Source organism: Ranitomeya variabilis, chromosome 5 (assembly GCF_051348905.1).
Source record: "Ranitomeya variabilis isolate aRanVar5 chromosome 5, aRanVar5.hap1, whole genome shotgun sequence".
NCBI lineage: Eukaryota > Metazoa > Chordata > Amphibia > Anura > Dendrobatidae > Ranitomeya > Ranitomeya variabilis.
Genome location: NC_135236.1, coordinates 326,792,100 through 326,813,652, shown reverse-complemented (window position 1 = coordinate 326,813,652; position 21,553 = coordinate 326,792,100). Strand labels below are relative to the sequence as shown.

Here is a 21,553-nt window from a genome sequence, read left to right as displayed (position 1 = left end):
ATCGATAATGGCGGAAAAATAGTTGGTAACCATACTGGACAAATGCTGTCTCCTGTCACTTTGAATCGATGCAGCAGTACCTAACATGTCTGCGGTCATTGCGAAATCACTCCACAACCTGGTGAGAAATCCCCTCTGTCCAATGCCACTTCGGCTTTGTGCACCTCTATCACCTCTGCCATGTTGCCCCCTACAGCTCGTGTGAGAACCATCAGCGCCGCTGTGTGCTGGGAATGCCTGAACCAAATGGTCTACAAGAGTTGCTTGTTTGGTAGCTAATATTTGCTCAAGGTTCTCATGTGGCATGATATTTTGTAATTTGCCTTTGTATCGTGGATCCAGGAGACAGGCCAACCAGTAATCGTCATCGGTCATCATTTTAATAATGCGGGGGTCCCGTTTTAGGATACGCAAGGCATACTCTGCCATGTGGGCCAAAGTTCCAGGTGTCAATTCACTGCTTGTGCTGGGTTGAGGAACACTTTCTTGAAAATCTACCTCACTTGTGGCCCGCAAAAACCCTGAACCTGACCTTGCAATGCCACCAGTTTCTATTGCCCCCTGAGAAGCATCCTCCTCCCATAAATATTCAGCCCCATCATCATCCTCCTCCTCCTCCTCTTCATCCGCCACCTCATCTCGGAGACTTCCCTGACCAGACAATGGCTGACTGTCATCAAGGCTTCCCTCCTCCTCGGCCACAGACGCCTGCTCCTTGATGTGCCTCAAACTTTGCATCAGCAGATGCATTAGTGGGATGCTCATGCTTATGATGGCGCCGTCCGCACTGACCAGCCGTGTGCATTCCTCAAAACACTGAAGGACTTGACAAAGGTCTTGGAGCTTCGACCACTGCACACCAGACAACTCCATGTCTGCCATCCAACTGCCTGCCCGTGTATGTGTATCCTCCCACAAATACATGACAGAACGCCTCTGCTCACACAGCCTCTGAAGCATGTGCAGTGTAGAGTTCCAACTTGTTGCAACGTCTAATATTAGGCGGTGCTGGCAAAGATTCAGCGATCGCTGATGGTTAAGCATATGGCTGGAGTGGACGGGCGACCGGTGGATGTGCGAGCAAAGTCTGCACACCTTCAGGAGCAGGGCTGGTAAATCAGGGTAATTCTTGAGGAAGCACTGCACCACAAGGTTCAAGGTGTGAGCCAGGCAAGGTATGTGTTTCATTTCGGAAAGGGCTATGTCAGCCATAAAATTCCTTCTGCTATAACTGACTACCTTGCCTGCCTCAAGATGTACACTGCCCAGACATGACTGAGTTTCTTGCTGCAAGTACTTGGCCAGTACTTCCGTGGTGTGTCTGTTGTCGCCCAAACATTTCATTTGCAGCACAGCCTGCTGATGCTTACCACTAGCTGTTCCATAATGGGACACCACGGGTGCAACACTGGCAGCTGCAGATGGAGTGTTCGTGCGACTGAGCTCTGTGGACGAGCTTTCGCTTCTGGAGGAGGAGGAGGATGAGGAGGAGCTGCAAATGCCTACAGCCAACTGTTTCCTAGACCGTGGGCTAGGCAGAACTGTGCCACTATGGCTGTCCCCTGTGGACCCTGCATCCACCACATCATCCCAGTGTGCCGTGATGGACACGTAATGTCCCTGGCCATGCCTACTGGTCCATGCATCAGTTGTGAGGTGCGCCTTTCTACTGACCGATTGCCTCAGTGCATGGACAATGCGTTCTTTGACATGTTGGTGGAGTGCTGGGATGGCTTTTCTCGCAAAGAAGTGTCGACTGGGTAGGTCATAGCGTGGTACTGCGTAGGCCATCAGGGCTTTGAAAGCTTCGCTTTCAACCAACCTGTAGGGCATCATCTCTAACGAGATTAGTCGAGCAATGTAGCTGTTCAAACCCTGTGTGCGAGGATGAGAGGAAGAGTACTTTCTTTTCCTATCGAGAGTCTCTTGTAGGCTGAGCTGGACTGGATAGCTGCATATGGTGGAACGAGCAGGTGTGGTGGTGGACATGGCAGATTGAGAGAGGCTTGGTGATGGTATTCTTGATGTGGGCCTCCTACAGTGTTTCCAACCAAGAACCTTGTGATTCCTTGACTGCTTTGGCCTTGCGACAATACCTCCACATTTGTTACTGGTGGTGTCATAACCGGTGGGATTCCAGTGAGGGAAGAAATGTTGCGTTGCTGACTAACTTCAATTTGAGCAGGTGCATCAACGGTATGGGAAGTTTGGTAGTTAGTCCATGCTTCCAAGTGCCTGCTGGTTAGATGTCTATGCATGCACGTTGTATTTAAACTTTGTAGATTCTTCCCTCTGCTAAAGGTCTTGGAGCATTTCTTACATATAACTTTGGACTGATCATTCGGATCTTGGTTAAAAAATTGCCACACTACACTCGTCCTACTATGGAATACCTTTTCAGGCTTTGCAGGCCGTGCTACTGTCACTGGATTGCAACGCTGTCCTACACCTGTTGTGGTTTTTGACACACATTTTGGGCCTGATGCGGGCCTGCCAGATGAAAGCTTTTGTGATGTTGATGCCTGCGGTGGCTCATCCTCCTCCACTTCAGAGCTACTGCCAGCGGCACCCTGTTCGCCCAATGGCTGCCAATCGGGGTCAACAACTGGGTCATCTATCACCTCCTCTTCAATATCCTGTGCACCTTCCTCTGTGTCACTGTGTAAGGTGCTATAGCGTTCGGGACGGGGCACCATAGTCTCATCATGGTCATATTCTGGCTGAGTACACTGCGAGGGCAATGTAGTGATCTGAGTCAATGGAACAGCATAATAATCTAGCTGTGGCTGTGCATCTGTGCACTCCATGTCCGATTCATCTTGTAATGGGCTGTGAACTATTTCCCTTTCTAACCCTGGCACGGTATGTGTAAAGAGCTCCATAGAGTAAACTGTAGTGTCGCCTGCCGCATCCTTCACTTTTGCTTTGGGTGAAGGACACAAGGAAGCAACTTGTTCCTGACCGTGAGCATCCACTGACGACTCGCTGCTTTTAAATTTGGAACTTTAGGAAGAGGAGGCGAAAGAGCTAGAGGCTAAGTCAGCAAGGAAAGACAAAACTTTTTCCTACTGCTCCTGCTTTAAAAGCGGTTTTCCTACTCCCAGAAAAGGGAGCCTTCGAGGCCTTGTGTAGCCAGACGATGACCCTGGATCAACAACTCGAGCCTTAGGTGCTATTTTGCTTTTCCCACTACCACCAGATGCTCCACCACCACCACCACCATCATTACCAGCTGGCAATGACCGCCCACGGCCATGACCTCTTCCACCAGACTTCCTCATTCTTAGGAAAATGTAACCAAACTAACAACCATTATATGGTACTGTAAAACAAGGTAGACAGTGTATGTAAACTTGTTGTGAATTTAAATCTCCCTTTCTATATGTGCAGGGGACTGCCACAAAATTCAGGCCCGCTGTATTACACTACACAGTATAAGTGGCAGAAAGTGACTGGTAGATATACGCCAAACAGGACTGAAGCAGATGCACTCAGTGGCAATATAAATCTCCCTTTTTATGTGTGGGAGAATGCAGGAAAAAATCAGGCCCACTGTATTACACTACACAGTTTGAGTGGCAGAAAGTGGCTGGCAGATATGCCACAAACAGGACTGACGCAGATGCACTCAGTGGCAATATAAATCTCCCTTTTTATGTGTGGGAGACAGCAGAAAAAAACAGGCCCACTGTATTACTCTACACAGTTTGAGTGGCAGAAAGTGGCTAGCAGATATGCCATAAACAGGACTGACGCAGATGCACTCAGTGGCAATATAAATCTCCCTTTTTATGTGTGGGAGACAGCAGAAAAAATCAGGCCCACTATATTACACTACACAGTTTGAGTGGCAGAAAGTGGCTGGCAGATATGCCACAAACAGGACTGATGCAGATGCACTCAGTGGCAATATAAATCTCCTTTTAATGTGTGGGAGACAGCAGAAAAAATCAGGCCCACTGTATTACACTACACTACACAGTTTGAGTGGCAGAGAGTGGCTGGCAGATATGCCACAAACAGGACTGATGCAGATGCACTCAGTGGCAATATAAATCTCCCTTTTTATGTGTGGGAGACAGCAGAAAAAATCAGGCCCACTGTATTACACTACACAGTTTGATTGGCAGAAAGTGGCTGGCAGATATGCCACAAACAGGACTGACGCAGATGCACTCAGTGGCAATATAAATCTTCCTTTTTATGTGTGGGAGAACGCAGAAAAAAATCAGGCTCACCGTATTACACTACACAGTTTGAGAGGCAAAAAGTGGCTGGCAGATATGCCACAAACAGGACTGACGCAGATGCACTCAGTGGCAATATAAATTTCCCTTTTTATGTGTGGGAGACAGCAGAAAAATCAGGCCCACTCTGTATTACACTACAGAGTTTGAGTTGCAGAAAGTGGCTGGCAGATATGCCACAAACAGGACTGACGCAGATGCACTCAGTGGCAATATAAATCTCCTTTTTATGTGTGGGAGAATGCAGAAAGAAATCAGGCCCACTGTATTACACTACACAGTTTGAGTGTCAGAAAGTGGCTGGCAGATATGCCACAAACAGGACTGACGCAGATGCACTCAGTGGCAATATAAATCTCCCTTTTTATGTGTGGGAGAATGCAGAAAGAAATCAGGCCCACTGTATTACACTACACAGTTTCAGTGTCAGAAAGTGGCTTGCAGATATGCCACAAACAGGACTGACGCAGATGCACTCAGTGGCAATATAAATCTCCCTTTTTATGTGTGGGAGACAGCAGAAAAAATCAGGCCCACTGTATTGCACTACACAGTTTGAGTGGCAGAAAGTGGCTGGCAGATATGCCACAAACAGGACTGACGCAGATGAACTCAGTGGCAATATAAATCTCCTTTTTATGTGTGGGAGAATGCAGAAAGAAATCAGGCCCACTGTATTACACTACACAGTTTGAGTGTCAGAAAGTGGCTGGCAGATATGCCACAAACAGGACTGACGCAGATGCACTCAGTGGCAATATAAATCTCCCTTTTTATGTGTGGGAGACAGCAGAAAAAATCAGGCCCACTGTATTGCACTACACAGTTTGAGTGGCAGAAAGTGGCTGGCAGATATGCCACAAACAGGACTGATGCAGATGCACTCAGTGGCAATATAAATCTCCCTTTTTATGTGTGGGAGAATGCAGAAAGAAATCAGGCCCACTGTATTACACTACACAGTTTGAGTGTCAGAAAGTGGCTGGCAGATATGCCACAAACAGGACTGATGCAGATGCACTCAGTGGCAATATAAATCTCCCTTTCTGTGTGTGGGAGACAGCAGAAAAATGAGGCCCACTGTATTACACTACAGAGTTTGAGTGGCAGAAAGTGGCTGGCAGATATGCCACATACAGGACTGACGCAGATGCACTCAGTGGCAATATAAATCTCCCTTTTTATGTGTGGGAGAATGCAGAAAGAAATCAGGCCCACTGTATTACACTACACAGTTTGAGTGGCAGAAAGTGGCTGGCAGATATGCCACAAACAGGACTGATGCAGATGCACTCAGTGGCAATATAAATCTACCTTTTTATGTGTGGGAGACAGCAGAAAAATCAGTCCCACTGTATTACACTACACAGTTTGAGTGGCAGAAAGTGGCTGGCAGATATGCCACAAACAGGACTGACACAGATGCACTCAGTGGCAATATTAATCTCCCTTTTTATGTGTGGGAGAAAGCAGACAAAATCGGGCCCACTGTATTACACTACACAGTGTACGTGGCAGAAAGTGGCTGGCAGATATGCCACAAACAGGACTGACACAGATGAACTCAGTGGCAATATAAATCTCCCTTTTTATGTGTGGGAGACAGCAGAAAAAATCAGGCCCACTGTATTACACTACAGAGTTTGAGTGGCAGAAAGTGGCTGGCAGATATGCCACAAACAGGACTGATGCAGATGCACTTAGTGGCAATATAAATCTCCCTTTTTATGTGTGGGAGAATGCAGAAAGAAATCAGGCCCACTGTATTACACTACACAGTTTGAGTGGCAGAAAGTGGCTGGCAGATATGCCACAAACAGGACTGATGCAGATGCACTCAGTGGCAATATAAATCTACCTTTTTATGTGTGGGAGACAGCAGAAAAATCAGTCCCACTGTATTACACTACACAGTTTGAGTGGCAGAAAGTGGCTGGCAGATATGTCACAAACAGGACTGACACAGATGCACTCAGTGGCAATATAAATCTCCCTTTTTATGTGTGGGAGAAAGCAGACAAAATCGGGCCCACTGTATTACACTACACAGTGTACGTGGCAGAAAGGGGCTGGCAGATATGCCACAAACAGGACTGACACAGATGAATTCAGTGGCAATATAAATCTCCCTTTTTATGTGTGGGAGACAGCAGAAAAAATCAGGCCCACTGTATTACACTACACAGTTTGAGTGTCAGAAAGTGGCTGGCAGATATACCACAAACAGGACTGACGCAGATGCACTCAGTGGCAATATGAATCTCCCTTTTTATATGTGGGAGACAGCAGAAAAATCAGGCCCACTGTATTACACTACACAGTTTGAGTGGCAGAAAGTGGCTGGCAGATATGCCACAAACAGGACTGACGCAGATGCACTCAGTGGCAATATAAACCTCCCTTTATATGTGTGGGAGAATGCAGAAAAAAATCAGGCCCACTGTATTACACTACACAGTTTGAGTGGCAGAAAGTGGCTGGCAGATATGCCACAAACAGGACTGACGCAGATGCACTCAGTGGCAATATAAATCTCCTTTTTATTTGTGGGAAAATGCAGAAAGAAATCAGGCCCACTGTATTACACTACACAGTTTGAGTGGCAGAAAGTGGCTGGCAGATATGCCACAAACAGGACTGACACAGATGCACTCAGTGGCAATATAAATCTCCCTTTTTATGTGTGGGAGACAGCAGGAAAAATCCGACCCACTGTACTACACTACACAGTTTGAGTGGCAGAAAATGACTGGCAGATATGCCACAAACAGGACTGACGCAGATGCACTCAGTGGCAATATAAATCTCCCTTTTTATGTGTGGGAGAATGCAGGAAAAAATCAGGTGCACTTTATTACACTACACAGTTTGATTGGCAGAAAGTGGCTGGCAGATATATAAAAAAATACAAGGGCTGCAGTAGAATTTCAATCTCCCTACAATGATCAAAGGACAAGTATGGCAGCAATAAAAAGGACTGCTGCACACAAGAGTGTGGACAAAGAAACAAGAGAACTGTGCAGAAAGAAGCAACAGGACTTTTGCTTTTAAAAAAGCAGTTGGTTTGCACAGCGGCGTACAAACAGCAATGCAGCTATCAGGGAGCCTTATAAGCTACAGAGCTGTGCACAGAAATCTAGCCTCCACTGTCCCTGCAAAGAAAAGGTGGTGTTGGACAGTGGAAATCGCTACAGCACAAGCGGTTTGGAGGTTAATCTTTCCTCCCTAACAATATCCCTGCTTCTGACGAAGCTGCAACAACCTCTCCCTATGCTCAGATCGGCAGCAGTAAGATGGCGGTCGGCGTGCATGCCCCTTTATAGCCCCTGTGACACCGCAGAAAGCAAGCCAATCACTGTCATGCCCTTCTTTAAGATGGTGGGGACCGAGACCTATGTCATCATGCTGCCCACACTCTGCGTCCACCTTCATTGGCTGAGAAATGGCGCTGAAAGCATCATACGAAACGCGACTTTGGCGCGAAGATCGCCGACAGCATGGCCGATCCCACACTGGGATCGGGTCGGGTTTCACGAAACCCAACTTTGCCAAAAGTCGGCGACTTTTGAAATTGTCCGATCCATTTTGCTCAACCCTAGTCATGTTGTCTTGCAAAAAATGAGCTGCACCATCAGCAAAAAAATAAAAACTTATAGCCCTCAGAATAAAGTGATGCAAAAATTATTATTTTTTATATAAAATAGTTTTTATTGTATAAAAGCACTAAAACATAAAAAAATATAAATGAGGTATCGCTGTAATCGTACCGACCGGAACAATAAAACTGCTTTATCAATTTTACCACACGCGGAACAGTGTAAACGCCCTACCCAAAAGAAATTCATGAATTGCTGGTTTTTGTTCATTCTGCCTCCCAAAAATCTTAATAAAAAGTGATTAAAAAAGTCATGTGCTGAAAATGGTACGAATAAAAACGTCAAATTGCCCCGCAAAAAACAAGACCTCACATGACTCTGTGGGCCTAAATATGGAAAAATTATAGCTCTCAAAATGTGGTGATGGAAAAACTATTTTTTGCAATAAAAAGCGTCTTTTAGTGTGTGACAGCTGCCAAGCATAAAAACCGGCTATAAAAACCTGCTATAACTAGTAAATCAAACCCCTCTTTATCACCCCCTTAGTTAAGGAGAAATAATAAAATAAAAAAATGTATTTATTTCCATTTTCCCATTAGGGTTAGGATTAGTGCTAAAGTTAAGGTTAGAGTGGGGCTAAAGTTAGGGTTAGGATTTGTTAGGTTTCGAGTTCCCGGTACTGCACAGGGGGAATCTCGAACTACCTCCGCTGCGGTCTCCCATTCTTCTCCAGCCACAGTGGAGTCTGCTCAGCGGAGACATCGGTCCCAGTGTCTGGCTCAGGCAGATACTCTGCACTTGGTTACTGCTGCTCTTCCAGGCTCAGCTATTGTAGCCAGTACTGGTCAGCGGCGAGCAGACGCCTCTGGGACTAAGTCCTGCTTTTCCCCTTCTAAGCATGCCCAAAGAAAGATTTCTCATTCGAGGTCGTGGGTCACACGCTCAGGTCCTGTAGCAACTCCCATTGGTCCTCTAGGAAGGTCCTGAAGTTGCTGCAACTATAAAAGGTTCGCATGGCCTCACGGCCATGCGCTATTACCATTTGTGTATGTGCTTTTCGCCAGTTGATACACTACCATTCTGTCTACATGTCGTGTGTGTTCGTCTAGCTTTGGGAATACTCTCAGGCAGGCAGTTAGCGTCAGTGGGGCAAATAATTGCTTGGCTTAGCATCTGTTTCCTTCCTGTGTGCGGTTAGCACGGAAGAGTTCCAGAGCAAGCACAACCCTAGTTTGGGTATTATTCCCATTTGAAATTTTACGACTCTGTGCAGCAACAGGGTTCATTCATAATCAGACCGAGTGACAGAACTTGTGTCTATACCACCATATAGTGCCGCCATTTATTAGCAGCAGGTCCCACTCCTGCACGGTGGACCCCGGGCTGCGAATGCACCTATGCTACTCTTATAATTACTCAATGCGTTCCGCCAGCCCTAACAGGATTGGGGCTAAAGTTAGGGTTAGGGTTGTGGCTAGAGATGGGTTTAGGGTTTGGATTACGTTTATGGCTAGGGTTAGGGTTGGGATTTGGGTAAGAGGTGTGTAAGGGTTAGGGGTGTGTCAGGGTTAGTAGTGTGGCTAGGGTTATGGTTAGGGTTGAGATTAGGGTTAGGGGTGTGTTTGGGTTAGGGTAGGAATTAGAATTGGGGGGTTTCTACTGTTTAGGCACATCAGTTGCTCTGCAAACACTACATGACACCCACAGACCATTCCATCAAAGTTTGCATTCCAAAATGCCACTATTTCCCTTCTGAGCCCCGATGTCTGCCCAAACAGTAGTTTTCTACCACATATGGGGTATCAGTGTACTCAGGACAAATTGCAGAACAACTTTTGGGGTCCAATTTCTCCTGTTACCCTTGGGAAAATACAAAACTAGAGGCTAAAAATCATTTTTGTGGAAAAAAAAATATTTTTTATTTTCACGGCTCTGCTTTATAAACTTTAGTGAAACACTTGGGGGTTCAAAGTTCTCACAACACATCTAGATAAGTTCCTTGAGGAGTCTAGTTTCCAATATGGGGTCACTTGTGACGCCCCCAGACCATTCCAACTAAGTCAGCATTCCAAAACGGCGCTCCTTTTCTTCTGAGTTCTACCTTGCTCCCAAACGGTGATTCACCCCAAATATGGGGTATCAGCATACTCAGGACAAATTTCACAACACATTTTGGAGTCCAATTTCTCCTGATACCCTTGGGAAAATAAAAAATTGGGGGCAAAAAATCATTTTTGTGAAAAATATATGATTTTTTTAATTTTTACTGCTCTACATTATAAACTTCTGTGAAGCACTTGGGGGTTAAAAGTGCTCACCACACATCTAGATAAGTTCGTTAGGGGGTCTACTTTCCAAAATGGTGTCACTTGTTGGGGGTTTCCACTGTTTAGGCATATCAGGGGCTCTCCAAACGTGACATGGCATTCAATTCTAGCCAATTTTGCATTGAAAAGTCAAACGGCGCTCCTCCCCTTCCAAGCTTTGCCAGGCACCCAAACAGTGGGTTACCCCCACATATGGGGTATCAGCATACTCAGGACAAATTGCACAACAAATTTTGGGGTCCAATTTCTCCTGTTACCCTTGGTAAAATAAAACAAATTCTGAAGTAAATGTTTTGTGAAAAAAAGTTAAACATTCATTTTTTTTTAAACATTCCAAAAATTCCCGTGAAGCACCTAAAGGGTTAATAAACTTCTTGAATGTGGTTTTGAGCACCTTGAGGGGTGCAGTTTTTAGAATGGTGTCACTTTGGGGTATTTTCTATCATATAGACCCCTCAAAGTGACTTCAAATGTGATGTGGTCCCTAAAAAAAATGGTGTTGTAAAAATGAGAAACTGCTGGTCAACTTTTAACCTTTATAACTTCCTAACAAAAAAAATTTAGTTCCAAAATTGTGCGGATGTAAAGTAGACATGTGGGTAATGTTACTTATTTAGCATTTTGTTTGACATATCTCTGTGATTTAAGGGCATGAAAATTCAAATATGGAAAATTGCAACATTTTCAAAATTTTTGCCAAATTTCTGCTTTTTGCACAAATAAATGCATGTCAAATCAAAGAAATGTTAACACTATCATGAAGTACAATATGTCATGTGAAAACATTGTCAGAATCACCAGGATCCATGGAAGCGTTCCAGAGTTATTACCTCATAAAAGGACCGTGGTCAGAATTGTAAAAATTGGCCTAGTCATTAACATGCTAACCACCCTTGGGGGTTAAGGGGCTAAAATTGGTACAACTATGTCCTACTTGGCAATCTATTTGAATGGATTTTCAGTTTTCACATGGAACTTCTGGTAATAAAAAACATTTGTTTGATTCTGTTGATCACCACAAATCAGCTGATTCAATAGTAGACTGCAATTAAGAGTAGGTTCAAATGAATGCTACATTTCTTAGAACAGTCTGATCAACAAATTTATAAAGTGATTGGGTCCATGTTCAACTTATCTGCATTTTGACGTTCTAGTGAAGCTTGCATTGTCCCAACTATAAAAGGGTCTGTGTGAAAAGTCGCTCAAGTGCATCACATTGACTACCACTGTCTGTATACAGCCATTTATGCACAAGGTCATGGACAGCACCCTAACCTAAAATAAGTATCCTGTACCCTGAAATCTTCTAGCCAAGTATTTCCAGCAAAATCATGCATTCCTGTAAGTCTATCATGGGATTCTCCTCAGCCAAAATCAAATCAATTAAATAAAAAGTCATTAAATAGTGGGGAAATAAAGGCACATACTGTGTGAATATTCACAAGGGATTTCTATAGAATACTTACGATTATATTAATTGTGACAAGTTCTGAATTCTTTTTCTGTTTCAGGGGATCCGCTTCTATATCATTGTTGAGGTCAATTGCCTGAACTGTTATTGAATATTTATTTTTCTTCTCAAAATCCAATGTATCTCTGACTTTGATAATGCCTGGTAGATTATATTTCACTTATCATTTTTTTACATTAAATTGACAACAGCCATTAATTAATAATACATATTGTTTTATATATCAACATCTATACCACTTATATTTGTAAGAAGAAAAAGTTTACCGGTCTCATTCTCTAGAAATCTATAATTTCCTGGGAGTAACTAATTTCTTGGAAATTACTAATTTAGTGCTTTATCCCCTTCACTGTTTTACCCCTGTGCAGCGGCCAGCAGTCTGAGCAGGAACTTGAGGACTTAAATTAAAAATTAAATTAAATGAATGGGCCAGCAGCAGTACACTGCACAGGTAGATAGCTGGAAACACTTCTATGGAGCGAAAAATTCTCATTATGATGCAGCACTGAGCCGGCACTGTATGCCTTTCATTCTCAGGATCTTTTTTTACCCCAGGGGTCAAACCTAACTGATTATAAAGTGATGGTATATTTGAACCATTTTTTATGACGTCTAGATAGGAAAACCCCTTCAGGTAGGTTATTGAGGGCTGAAAACTGTGTGGCCTAAAATAGACTATTAATAACAGATTACTGGGGGCTAACTATCCTCTCCACTGATCAATTGACTGAAGGGCTGCGGCTAAGTACACTACATTTTTTTTGTTCCAAGGAACAGAACAAATTCAGATATCTGTGGATCACGGTCTGAGTATGGACTGCCGTGAACGAACTAGCTGTGGGTCTCCTGACCTGAACTCGACAGCCCCATTGACATATATGAGGCTGTCAAGTTCGGATTTGGAAACCTATGACAAGTACATGCATCATGCTCTGCACTCGGACAGTCTGAGTATGGCCTTAACTCCACACAAAATCAAGATGTTTTAGAGTAGAGATAAACTTAAATTAGACTTTATGAGTTCAGACGAGCATATGAAAAATATATAGGTTTTCATTAAAAAAAAAAGGATGGTGTTCCATGTGTCATCCGTATATCAATTTTTGACATCCATATGGCATCTGTTTTATACATAAAAAATTAAAAAGAATAAAGCTAAACACAATTTCTGTGTAACTATTGCATTGAATCTGGTAAAAATGGATGCCATTGAGCTTCATGGGTAAGTCACGGGTCAGAATTGTGCATTTTGTGATTTTTATCATGAAGACCATTGGTCCAAGTGTAAAAAATGTTTTTATGAAATACTCCTTTCATTTGTATTGATCTCACTGATGTCCATATGCAGTCCTTTTAGCATACAGTCAACATATGGAACGAAAATTCATTTGACCAAGCCATAAATCACTGAGATTCATCAATAGCTTGCTTCGTGCAAAAATAATATTAGCACCTGTGTCTGGCTCTATGTAGAACTTTGGGGGACTGCCATAATCTCCACCAGCAAAAGTAAATTTGATGTTATCGAATGGCCAGTCAATGTCTGTAAATTTGGCTGTTCCGACCAGCGAGTCCACTGGACTGTTTTCAAACACGTTAAACACATTTGTTGATGAGTTTGGATAAAATTCATTGACACGTGTTACTCTTACAATCACAGTGACTGTACCTAGAAGAAGTAAAACAGTGTTATAAGTACATTTCAATATATGAATCCACATCTGGATAATTTTAACATTTAAAAAAAAAAAAAAAAAATTGTTCTCTTTTTATATTTTATGTGATATTTCTTCCAATTCACTTTAATGAAAAATAATGTGTTGGTTAAATTAATGTTGTCTTACTTGTTAGGGAAGGGGTTCCTGAGTCAGAAACATCAATGAGTAGTATGTGTCTGAACTGCATGCCCGCAAATTCCACGTCATCATAATCTAAAGCCATGGGTCCAGACTGTTTACAATGAGAGATAAAAACTCTTTTAAAATAATGTATGATAAAATATTGCCTTTGTTTCGTGATGATCTAAATAATTTATAACCATTTTTCAATCAATCTTCGTGTAGGTTGGGATTACTAGTAACAGTAATGGTAGAAATAATACAGATATTTAATGGAAGGTGATGCCTTTATATAGAACATGAAAGTAGCATACAAAAGAGATATGTGCTACATCTATAAAAATTATAAAATATAAATAAAAGGCAATATAGAGCTTTTAGATCAAAGATATCCAAGTTTTTTGAGGTGGGGGTCACAGATGTGCTTTACTTGAATTTTCCAGCCTGCTGAAACTGGCCTCTTTCCATTTTTATTGGCCAAATGTGCCAATTTCTATTAGTTGTCAACAAATATTCCTTATAACCAATATCGGCTGATTAGGGTCAATTGCAGTAATTTATGAAATTTTGAACAACAAACTGATACTCTTAGGGAGTGATTTACTAACCAACGCTACCTTTAAAGCTTAATCAAGCATTCCTTTCAAAAGACAAAGCAAAGGACACAGCAACAATATTTGGAACCCAGATCCCAGCACAATAAGGAAACAAATTAGTCTGCAAGTAACTTTATAACTACTTTCAAATCAGCTCATTTCCCTTTAAGGAAAGTGCTTAAAAAGTTTTGGCACATTTTGTATCTGTACTTAGCACCTCATTCCTGACCAACCATGAGGTATTTTCAGATGGTCACCCACTTTGACAAACATACTAGCTCCAAGTCAGCTGAAGTCGTTTAGAAGTAACCCAACACAGCAAGCCTTGAACATGCCGCCCCTGGCAGTTGTAAATGCAAATGCATTTTACACTATGCACAATTTTTCTGGTCAATTAAAACAGGAGAAACCTTATCTTTAAAAACTTATGTGACCTCAATTCGTAATCTACCTTACTGAGTGTGAATGCAGGCTGCAGTGCGTTGGTAGGATAAAGCAAACATTACATAAAGACCCAATTCACACTGAGCTAATATAGCCAAAGGTTTTATGTATCATGGTCTCTCCAGACATTGTACCAATGAACATGGCAAAGACACTGCATGTATTTCTATTGTCCCAATTGAGCTTATCCCCCCTGAAACCAACAACCGGATGGAGATCGTCAAAGAGAAGGAAATTTGTTGCATTTACAGGTTTAATAACTTAAAGGGAACCTGTCAGCAGGATTGTGCACAGTAACCTACAGACACTGTCAGGTCTGCCCCATTATAATGATTAAAATGATATCTTGATTGATGAAATCCATCTTGTGGTTCTTGTCTAATCTGTATTTTCAGTTTTGAGTTAATGATATGCTCGTGCTCCGGGACGGCCTGTGGGGGGTCTGCATGTGGTGCTCTGATTAGGTATTCATGTTTATGGCTTCTGACAGGTCACTGAGCCCTTAGTGACCTGCCCTCTACTTTACATAATGAATATTATACATATATATTGATAAAAAAAAAACCTTCTTCAGGCAGGCGCCAGGTGGACTTCCTATCACTAAACATGAGACTTATAAAAGAAATTGCTTGAACCAGAAATTTTTAGGGGCTTCACAGCAAAGGCGACAAATATGTATGCACATGCCAAAATGCAGTTATGTGATCCCAAAAATGTAATTTATGTCTATATTTTTCTCACTTTAACCAAATTAAACTATTTAATGCTGATGCATCATACACAAATCTGATAACAAAAATATTTAAACACAGGTTGTAATGTAATGTAATATAGCAAAACAGATAAAAAGTCAAGGAGGGGTGGGGTGGGACGTAAACTTTAGACTACACTTGTAGTTTCTTATTCACCACTTTTTAAAATGATAGATCTCCCTCAAACCCCTGGTTCAAGCTTGACACATTTTCTCCACGCACTTCTGTTTTTTTACTCCCTTAGAGTTTAATGTGTCTCTTTTCTCCCTACTTTTTTGTTGGTCATTTATATTGATCTTGATTAGTGATGAGCGAGTGTGCTCGTTACTCGAGCATGCTCAGGTGTTCTCCGAGTATTTTGGGCATGCTTGTATATTAGGTTTCAGTCGCAGCTGCATGATTTGCTGCTGCTAGACAGCCTGAATACATATGGGGAAACCCTAACAAACAGTCCCTGCATGTGTTCAGGTTGTCTAACAGCTGCAAATCATGCAGCTGCGGGGACTCAAACATAATATTCAAGTATGCCCAAGATACTCAAAGAACACCCTAGCATGCTTGGAAAACTTGAGTAATGAGCACACTCACTCATCACTAATCTTGATCCATCTTTTATAGTCACAGTTCTCATTGTGATACTTTTCAATACTCCTTTCCTCCCCACAAGACACAGAGAGCGATCGCTTAATTTTATTTTTTACACAAACTATTTAAAATTTGGCTTCCTTTTTTCTTTTTTTCCTTTTATTCTCTTCTTCAAATCACTCTGGATTCTCACAAATTCACACACATGAATCTCCTGACATTAGTTAAATCAATCCTACCTTGAGACAAGTACTAATCTTGATCATCTCACTATCCTTTTCATTTTCTATTTTTTTTTTCATTTTTCATTTTTCTCTAACTATAACTTTTTACATTTATATAATTTCACAATTCTTTATATTGACATCTTTCTATCTCTACATCTTACATATCAATCTGCCCGATCATGTTTTAACTTTCTTCCCTGCTCACCTCTCCTTCCGCACTTATTTAAACTTTTTTCCCCACTTCATTAAATGCTGCACCCTCTTTGTGTCAATACAATGTTTTTGTCTTCCTCTCCCTCTCCTTTAGGAGTGTTTTTCATGGTTTTTGGAGCCATTTGTCCTATTGAAAGCCTCCAGTTGTTGCACTCACTTGGTTTTTATACCCTGAAAAAGGCACTGGTCCGGTGCAGAAACACATTGGTATTAGTAAAAAACGTTTTGGAATCTCAAGACTCTTCATTCCCGCAGCAGGAAACACTTTTTCAGCCAGTCACAGGGCAGCAGCAGCTTTCCAAGTTTAGGTTGTGCCTGCACACAACACCTTAAGGCAAGTGCTACCATCACTTATACCTATCCCTTACCAGGCGGTATTGCCCTATTTTATATGCGCTTCTGTCTCTCTACAGAGCTTGACAACTAACAGCTGACAGAGCTTGTGCACTGTGCACTTTGTGACTGAGGTAACCTACTGATGCATGGGATTCAGCCAGGAGTGCACACGCTGTTTAGGCTCTACCCCCACTCTTAGGGTATGTTTCCACGTTCAGGAAATGCTGCGTGTTTGACGCTGCGCAGAGTCGCAGCGTCAAACACGCAGAGTCCAGATGTTACAGCATAGTAACTTTGCGTGGTAACATGTATCCGGTGGCCCTGCGATTCCGGACATGCGGCGCGTCTTTTAAGATCACAGCTTGTCTGTTTACCTTGCGATGACGCTGCACCACCACAATGTAAAACACAGGGCCCTATGTGTTGGGTGCGATGATGCCGGATGTGTGCAATGAACACATCCGGCATCATCGCGTCACAGAAGGGGGCAGAGATTAGGGCCGAGCGGGTTTCCTGCTCGGTCCAAACCGCTGGCCATCCTGAACGTGGACACATACCCTTAGAGAACCGCATTCAGTATCTGTGGAACTGAATACAGGTTTGCTTCACAAACACCATCTAGAAGATTTTTTAAATGGTTTATATTGTATTTCATTGATAAAGTATATTTAAAAGACTATTAAAATCGATTGCACTACATTATTATTAAATTAAAATTAAAATTGACAGTTAGGCTATGTGCACACGTTCAGGATTTTTTTAGTTTTGTTCACGTTTTTTCAGTCGTTTTCTGTGGAAAAAATGCAAAAAAATGCTTACATTAAGCATCCCATCATTTTAATGCATAACGCAATTTTTGTGCACATTCTACGTTTTTTTCAACAAAAAAATGCATCGCTGTAAAAAATGCAGCATGTTCAATAATTTTGCGGATTTTTCACGTTTTTGCCACTATATTATTGCATTGGAAAGCTACAGAAAAACAGAAAAAAATGCAAAAAAAGCGATAAAAACGCACAAAAATGCAAAAAAGACGCAAGCGGATTTCCTGCAGAAAAAGTCCGGTTTTGTTCAGGAAAATTCTGCTGACAGTGCACATAGCATTACTCTTTAAAATGATTTTGCCAACTTTCTTATGTAATACACGTTAATAAGTCACAACATTTTTGTAACTTTTGGCATTTTCACACCAGTCTCTCCATCAGCTTTGTCAAGATAGGTGGTTTACTGGTGGGATGGAAGTGGTTATGCCCGCCCGTACAATTCATGAAAGTTATGTCACTTTATTGGTGTAACTTTAGCCAGAAAAGTCCTCCAGTCCCTCCAGTACATCTCTGGCAGACGCAAAAGGCACTTTTAAGACACACCTAATTCATTAAACTGCACACGGCTCTTAATGAAATATGTGCATCTCACTTCTGAACCCCCCACCAATAAGACTGGTGTGGTTTTTTTCAAAGGATTATTTTTTTTTATCGAAGAAGTAGTTGTTGGGAACTATCCTAGACTTGCCTTGCTATTCTGAAAACCCATTTGATTGTAGCATGTTTTGGAAACAATGACATAAAGCATATTCATTAACATAATATCTGTCCTCAGCATAAAAAAATGCAACTCCCTTCCTACCACTTTCCCACCTTCCTCTTTTAAAAAAATAAAACCACACTTGTGCATTTGACTATGGATGTCAATTCTCACTCACATTTCATGATAGTTTTGTCCAGGTTTAGCTCATATATTTACTTTTTTATAATTCTTTAGCCATTACTCTAATAGAGGTTTCACACCCATTTTTTAATAAGACAAACATCAAAGCCAGAAACTGATTAAATTACTCTATGGAACTCTACCATTGTTCTCGGAATGTTGGTGTTATATAAATTACTCTATGGAACTCTGCCATTGTTCTCGGAATGTTGGCGTTATTTAAATTACTCTCGGAATATTGGCGTTATTTAAATTACTCTGCGGAACTCTCCCTTTGTTCTCGGAATGTTGGCACTATTTAAATTACTCTGCGGAACTCTCCCATTGTTCTCAGAATGTTGACGTTACTTAAATTACTCTGCAGAACTCTCCCATTGTTCTCGGAATGTTGGTCTTATTTAAATTATTCTGCGGAACTCTCTCATTGTTCTCGGAATGTTGGCGTTATTTAAATTACTCTGCAGAACTCTGCCATTGTTCTCGGAATGTTGGCATTATTTAAATTACTCTGCGGAACTCTCCCATTGTTTGCGGAATGTTGGCGTTATTGAAATTACTCTGCGGAACTCTCCCATTGTTCTCGGAATATTGGAGTTATTTAAATTACTCTATGGAACTCTGCCATTGTTCTCGGAATGTTGGTGTTTTTTAAAATACTCTATGGAACTCTGCCATTGTTCTCGGAATTTTATTGTAATTTAAATTACTCTACAGAACTCTCCCATTGTTCTCGGAATGTTGGCGTTATTGAAATTACTCTGTGGAACTCTCCCATTGTTCTCGGAATGTTATTGTGATTTAAATTACTCTGTGGAACTCTCCCATTCTTCTCGGAATGTTGGCATTATTTAAAATACTCTGCTCAACTCTCCCATTGTTCTTGGAATGTTGGTTTTATTTAAATTACTCTGCAGAACTCTCCCATTGTTCTCGGAATGTTGACGTTATTTAGATTACTCTGTGGAACTCTCCCATTGTTCTCGGAATGTTGTTGTGATTTAAATTACTCAGCGGAACTCTCCCATTGTTCTTGGAATGTTATTGTGATTTAAATTACTCTGCGCAACTCTCCCATTTTTCTCGGAATGTTGGCATTATTTAAAATACTCTGCGGAACTGTCCCATTGTTCTCAGAATGTTGGCGCTATTTAAATTACTCTGCGGAACTCTCCCATTGTTCTAGGAATGTTGGCGTCATTTAAATTGTTCTCAGAATGTTGGCGTTATTGAAATTACTCTGCTGAACTCTCCCATTGTTCTCGGAATGTTGGCGTTATTTAAATTACTCTCGGAATGTTGGCATTATTTAAATTACACTGTGGAACTCTCCCATTGTTCTCGGAATGTTGGCATTATTTAAATTGTTCTCAGAATGTTGGTGTTATTTAAATTACTCTGCAGAACTATCCCATTGTTCTCGGAATGTTGGCGTCATTTAAATTTTTCTCGGAATGTTGGCGTTATTTAAGTTACTCTGCTGAACTCTCCCATTGTTCTCAGAATAATGGGGTTATTTAAATTGTTCTTGGAATGTTAGCGTTATTTAAATTACTCTGCGGAACTCTCCCATTGTTCTCGGAATGTGGGCGTTATTTAAATTACTCTCGGATTGTTGGCGCTATTTAAATTACTCTGCGGAACTCTCCCATTGTTCTTGGAATGTTGGCATTATTTAAAATGTTCTCGGAATGTTGGCGCTATTTAAATTACTCTGCAGAACTCTCCCATTGTTCTCGGAATGTTGGCATCATTTAAATTTTTCTCGGAATGTTGGCGCTATTTAAATTACTCTATGGAACTCTGCCATTGTTCTCGGAATGTTGGTGTTATATAAATTACTCTATGGAACTCTGCCATTGTTCTCGGAATGTTGGCGTTATTTAAATTACTCTCGGAATATTGGCGTTATTTAAATTACTCTGCGGAACTCTCCCTTTGTTCTCGGAATGTTGGCACTATTTAAATTACTCTGCGGAACTCTCCCATTGTTCTCAGAATGTTGACGTTACTTAAATTACTCTGCAGAACTCTCCCATTGTTCTCGGAATGTTGGTCTTATTTAAATTATTCTGCGGAACTCTCTCATTGTTCTCGGAATGTTGGCGTTATTTAAATTACTCTGCAGAACTCTGCCATTGTTCTCGGAATGTTGGCGTTATTTAAATTACTCTATGGAACTCTGCTATTGTTCTCGGAATGTTGGTGTTTTTTAAAATACTCTATGGAACTCTGCCATTGTTCTCGGAATTTTATTGTAATTTAAATTACTCTGCAGAACTCTCCCATTGTTCTCGGAATGTTGGCGTTATTGAAATTACTCTGCGGAACTCTCCCATTGTTCTCGGAATGTTATTGTGATTTAAATTACTCTGTGGAACTCTCCCATTCTTCTCGGAATGTTGGCATTATTTAAATTACTCTGCTCAACTCTCCCATTGTTCTTGGAATGTTGGTTTTATTTAAATTACTCTGCAGAACTCTCCCATTGTTCTCGGAATGTTGACCGTATTTAGATTACTCTGTGGAACTTGTTGTGAATTTGGATTCTGGGCTCCCCCGGTGGCTACTGGTGGAATTGAACTTGTGACATCATCTTCCCTGTTCACCTGTTCTGATTAGATCTGGGTGTCGCTATATAACCTGGCTTCTCTGTTAGATGCTTGCCGGTCAACAATGTTATCAGAAGCCTCTCTGTGCTTGTTCCTGCTCCCAGACATCTACTAGATAAGTTGGACATTCGTCCATGTTTTGTTTTTGTATTTTGGTTCCAGTTCACAGCTGCAGTTTCGTTACTGTGTCTGGAAAGCTCTTGTTGATCAGGAATTGCCACTCTGGTATTATGAGTTAATGCCAGAGTCCTAAAGTAATTTCTGGATGTGTTTTGTTAGGGTTTTCTACTGACCATGAAAGTATGCTTTCTGTCTTCTGCTATCTAGAAAGCGGACCTCAAATTTGCTAAAACTATTTTCCTGCTGCGTTTGTTGTTTCATCTCATATCACCGCCAATATATGTGGGGGGCTTCTGTCTCCTTTTGGGCATTTCTCTAGAGGTGAGTCAGGTCTTATATTTCCCTCTGCTAGCATTATTTAGTTCTCCGGCCGGCGCTGGGCATATAGGGATAAAAAGTAGGACATGCTACCTGGCTACTTCTAGATGATGCGGTAGGTTTAGTTCATGGTCAGTACAGTTACATCTTCCAAGAGCTTGTTCCTA

General features: G+C 41.6%; 2 protein-coding genes across 2 annotated transcripts in view; both read right to left on the bottom strand.

Annotated features, from left to right (window-relative positions):
* The window catches only part of LOC143773647 (cadherin-related family member 4-like), an 87,324-nt gene extending 75,561 nt beyond the window's left edge, over positions 1–11,763 (bottom strand). The window contains exon 1 of the mRNA XM_077261042.1: positions 11,637–11,763. The gene's annotated coding sequence lies outside the window, so the exon portion shown is untranslated. The remainder of the gene's footprint in view (positions 1–11,636) is intronic.
* Positions 11,764–12,588: 825 nt separating this feature from the next.
* The window catches only part of LOC143773646 (cadherin-related family member 3-like), a 70,706-nt gene continuing 61,741 nt past the window's right edge, over positions 12,589–21,553 (bottom strand). Inside the window, exons 9-10 of the mRNA XM_077261041.1 lie at positions 13,486–13,591; positions 12,589–13,310 (exon numbers count right to left, since the gene is read on the bottom strand). Of these exons, the coding sequence (XP_077117156.1) occupies positions 13,006–13,310; positions 13,486–13,591 (411 nt within the window). The 3' untranslated portion in view covers positions 12,589–13,005. The remainder of the gene's footprint in view (positions 13,311–13,485; positions 13,592–21,553) is intronic.